Below are 5,000 nucleotides of genomic sequence, written 5' to 3' on the forward strand. Positions count from 1 at the left end.
AAATGTACCCACGCATATGCATGCACTAACGCACACACACAGAGGCTCTTACAGGTGTTCTTTGCACCTGGAAACAATAAGTCATGTGAGGTTGCCAAGAACCATTCTGTCAATACATAATTGCATTAAATAATATCTAATACACAAGTAGCCCTTTTAACCCATTGGTGCCGGGTGTCACGTACGTACATGCCATGGCTGTTGTGTATCAAACACCGGGGGCATCATGCCATGCCCATTCCCGCGCTACTGGCTCATCGGACGGAGGTTGTTTTTCTCCACTAGTAGCGGCTTCATTTATATGGTAAAGATTTTAGGCAATGGCACCTAAAGTGAAGTTAAACCTTCAAAATTTTAATATTTTTATAAATTTTAGCAAAATAAAAGCTTTTAGGTGCTATATGTCGCTCGCAAACTACCGATCGAGCCAGGCGCAAACAGGGGAAACTGCTGGTGCATGCCAACAAGTCGGCGCATACGTAAACTTGACAAAATTTTTACCCGTCGCTGATGGGTTAAGAATCAAAAATGGAATCTGACCTATATTATCCAAGACAAACTCAGTGTTTGAGGGAGGGAGTGTAACAATATATGAATAAATGTTCAGGCTTGCAATCTCTTGACACCTGTATTATAGGTATCATAGAGTAAAATACGCCAAATTTCACTAAAACATCTGCCGTATGTTTGATAGCTATTACTTGTTTAAATGATTTCCATGCTGCCAATACATTTCTACCATTTGATCTATAATATGCCAATGGTTATGCTGAACATCAGCATGTGCAAAATTGTTTCCAGCATGGCATAGAACTTCATTTGCCAACTTTAAGCTCCTTCCCCTACCATATCTTCCCTTTTTTCATATAGTTATAATATCAATCTTAGAAGAATAGTATTCAAAATATCCTTTTCTGGAAATTTCTTCAATAAAAACACTTGTTAACCCCTATAATCTGGATGACGTTACAGTCCTGTCACGGAAATATCTGGGTTGAGGGCTGGGTGATGTGAACATGCTGTCATTGGACAAAATGACCGCGGGCCAAGTAACGCGAACTTGCCGTCATGAGTAAAGGCCAGGGTGATGGAAAAGACTCACCATGAGTGCACAAACCTCTTGGAGTGTGATTTAACTAATTTGGTCCTTAGAAGACGGGCTTTAGCATTATTCCCATCGATAAATGAAAGTAGAATATAACATGCATATGCTGTAACTGGAAGAGTGCCAAGGAGGATACTATTTCCATGCTGCATACCATATTCCTAGTCAGTGTGACTGGCTGTGCAGGTTGTATAATGAAAAATTGGATAGTGAGATGATGTAGAGTCTGTGCAAGGAATATAAGCAATCAACATCTGGATAAAGCAAATAAAAAGATAAATATAACCTTGAAAAATGGCAAAAAAGTTTTTAAAGTTTACACAAAATAACTTTGCAAAGGGGAGGTACAGTCTTGTCACCGCTCATAGGTTCTTCGCACACGCCCGGCCTATGTACTGCATGCCCAAAATGTTGGCAACTTATGAAACCCACTACCCGTATTTTTGGCACCCAGATTATCTTGACACAACCAGATCCAATGGGTTAATATTATAATTATCTTCATTATCATTATAACTTCTGATACTTCTAGGACCACTTCTATTAAAGATGTAATATATATATTTTTGGCCATTCTTTTCCTTGCTACATTAGCATTTTCATGATCATCATATGTATTATAATATATAGTATATTGTAGGATACTAAACCTCTAGAGACCCACCTTAATTTGTGTCTTTTCTCCAAACACATAGAGAGCAGCTTTGTGGAAGGATTGCACGGCTTCTGTTCCCATGTCCGTTGAGTCCACAGAGAGCCTTGGCCCCGTGTTGATGCTGGAACGAAGGGCAGGGGTGGATGTGGGGTGGTGGCGGAGGGTCCCTAAGGTCCCTCCTACACCCCCACTGGACGGCACACCTGGTCGTGCTCCACGCAGGGAGCCCCACCGACCCATCCTGCCAGTACCCTTGCCCCCGCTTGTCCTGATGAAATGGGCAGGTGGGTGGGTCAGTAAGAACAACAGCAGGCCATTGCGAGACCTGACTGAGTGACTGGCTGCCCGGAGGTAGGGAGGAGGGGGAGGTGGGTGGGGAGTGAGGAGCGGCAAAACATGCTAGCAAAACTATGTTGTGGACACAAGGGCACAGATGGACAAGAGAAGAACAAGCACTTTTTGAGGCATAGGTACCATAAGTTTTAAAGAGGAGAAAGAGGGATGGAGGAAAAAGGGAAATGTATATAAAATATTTAACAGAATTTATTTTCATGTCCCCCATATCTTTAGCTGAAGTAAATGTATCATCCTAAGTAAATATTTCCTTCATTTTTATGATTCTTTCAGGTATGCAAAAATTCAAGCCCAAAGATCCAAACAAGATGAATTTGTAATGGCATGTTATCTCCATTTAAAAAATACTGCATAATAATATATCTCACAACAAAATATCTTAATCAAAAATGGAAATATATTAGTTTAGAGTTTATGTTGAGACAGTACATCCCTCTAACATTCCCCCAACTACTGCAACCCCCTAATGGACTCAGAAAAGAAAAGAATAGGTAGCATATCCATGATATTCCAAGATAAATCTCATGATCGAATTCTATTACTGCATTGTATAATATAAGTAAATGAATACTCTAAAATTGTCTACAATTAACTCTGTGATCCCTTTTGTAAAGTGTAAATACGAACAAACAAGACAAGTAAAGAGGAAGGTACAAAGGAATGCTTAGTAAATGCTTGACAGTTAAACAGCCACCAGAAATAGGTACTTTAGTCACTCCCATGGTTTTAGTGATAGAAAAAGTAATAAATAAATAAAAACAAAAAACTAAAATCTCATCAAAGAAATTAGAAGTAATCCATGATCAAGCAGTCACTGACAAGAGGACTTGACATATATGCACAAGGACTAAACAGTACTGGTGCTAGAAACATACGGCAAAACCTTGCTTTAACTTAACACTTAATGCATGTACTATTATTACCATTACTATTGTTTAACACAATTAAAAGTTCTCTTTTAATTTAGACCTTTTATTTACATGAAAACAATATCATTTTAAAATCTACAGAAAACTCCAAATATTCACCACACACAATTAAGAAGGGAACACACAAAAAAGCATATGCGGGGAAAATGCATAAACAAAAGCAACATATGCACTTCACTATGCAAGGTTCTACTGATATGTTTATCTCACAACCTTCATGCTATGGCTGAGCTTCAGGTAACCTCACTGAAGGCCTTCTACACCACAACAGGTTCCATGCTCAATAGTACAGTACTGTAAAAATATCTACTTACTAGCACTGAGCCTTTTGTGTGCCTAAAATAGTGTATTTACAAATTAGTTCAGTGACTGAATTTAGAGTTACTGAAATGTTCTGTGTTGTGTGGATAGTGCAAAGCTCCTGTTGAAGCCTGTGCTATTGTTCAAGATTTAGCAAAAGCTGCAAAAATAGCTTTAACAAAATAAGCATGAAATGAAAAAGAAAACTTCAAAGGAAGTGTCAGCACAAGATACAGCACATAGTTTGAGACTATGTAATGAATCAGCTCCTTAAGACTCCTTTTTGTATAGAGAATCTTAGGTTACATGATTCAAAGACATACTCAAAAGCTATGGCCTTTTTCACTTTAGCAACAGCAAATTTGCTAGTGTCCGCAATGCCAATACTCAGTCAAGTGCTCTAAAATACTGTTAGGCTAAATAATTCTACATATATCTGCATGTTATAACTAAATGCAATCTGAACCAGTGCTAGCATATGACTGTTACATTACACCACTACAACAATGAAATACATTGATCAGCCAGTTTTTTACAACATATATAAGCTTTCATATAAGACATGTCAGTGAAGGTGTTAAAACAGCAAAACAATATACTACCTTCATGCAGCATGCTCATATAATATGACTATATCAAATAATCTTGGATATATCCTGTTTATAATTAGGAGAATAACTGATGCTTACTTGGAATACTAAAAGTGATATAGTCATATACTTTTCAATCTATGATTGAAAAACTTCTGTTCTTTCAAAAAAATGACTGTACATGAGTGAAGTTAAATTTCTGAAAGCAATTAACAAGACACTACTACATTTAGTTACATAAAATTATGAACCAAAGAATTTGAAATATTTTTTTTTTAATGAAAAAATCACCTAGTAAATAATATTTAAGAAAAAAATTAAGATTGTGTTTGCTTCATGTTATATTAGTAACGGTTAAGTTTCTAAATTACACACTTACTCTGTCGCGTTGAGGAGAAGCAGACGTGTTATGGCGACACTACACGAGCATGTATGGGCCAAAGTCCACACATGTCCCATGGGGGTTAAACAAGTCCATATGTACCCACGGCTTTCCCACCAAAACCTGTTGGTCACTTACCGTAATGTGTTCATAGCCTTCGATAAGGGATTTGACTTGCGTCCCACTTCTGGTGTGAGTGTGGGGTAAGTGGGATGGTAGGGGGGGACTTCCAAGGTTGCACCCCCCGCAGCCAGCACCAAGGAGTTGATTGAGGGTGAAGAGCCTGTGAGTCGCCAAGTGGACCCTTCTCTCAGGACGGACAGAGGCGTTGCTTGTACAACTGCTGCAAGGTACTTCTCTTGCTCTACTGAATATGATACCTCACTTGTTGTGCCTACAAGACAGAAAGGAAACAAATGAGGCCATGAAACAGGTGTTAAGTTTGATCTGGAATGATAGGTACTTTCCTTGCTTACCTCTACCTAATATAAATCTACAATATAGTCATTCTTTAATAACGCTTTCTTTTTTCCTTGATTCACAAACAAATAAGATGCAATTTCAAATACGATAGAGAAAAAGCCTAAAAGAATATTTGTACCTGTTGTTGTTGGAGGTCCTTTTAGCATGCTCATTACACCTTTGCCATGGAAGCTAGCACCCCGCAGAAGTAAAGCCTTGTTGC

General features: G+C 38.3%; 1 protein-coding gene and 1 long non-coding RNA gene across 4 annotated transcripts in view; one reads left to right on the forward strand and one right to left on the reverse strand.

Moving 5' to 3' along the window:
* The window catches only part of LOC138864543 (uncharacterized), an 11,274-nt gene extending 8,198 nt beyond the window's left edge, over positions 1 to 3,076 (forward strand). The window contains exon 2 of the long non-coding RNA XR_011399195.1: positions 1,801 to 3,076. This is a non-coding gene — a long non-coding RNA (uncharacterized lncRNA). The remainder of the gene's footprint in view (positions 1 to 1,800) is intronic.
* The window catches only part of Sbf (SET domain binding factor), an 84,353-nt gene that overhangs the window by 24,933 nt on the left and 54,420 nt on the right, over positions 1 to 5,000 (reverse strand). For 2 of the 3 annotated variants that reach the window (XM_070132062.1, XM_070132061.1), the window contains 3 exons: positions 4,917 to 5,000; positions 4,454 to 4,709; positions 1,770 to 2,028 (listed from right to left, as the gene is read on the reverse strand). The exon at positions 4,917 to 5,000 is cut by the window's right edge and continues 110 nt beyond it. In XM_070132062.1, coding sequence (XP_069988163.1) covers positions 1,770 to 2,028; positions 4,454 to 4,709; positions 4,917 to 5,000 — 599 coding nt within the window. The remainder of the gene's footprint in view (positions 1 to 1,769; positions 2,029 to 4,453; positions 4,710 to 4,916) is intronic. The other variant, XM_070132063.1, reaches the window with a different exon arrangement.

This window comes from Penaeus vannamei, chromosome 17, assembly GCF_042767895.1.
Source record: "Penaeus vannamei isolate JL-2024 chromosome 17, ASM4276789v1, whole genome shotgun sequence".
In the NCBI taxonomy this organism is placed as follows: domain Eukaryota; kingdom Metazoa; phylum Arthropoda; class Malacostraca; order Decapoda; family Penaeidae; genus Penaeus; species Penaeus vannamei.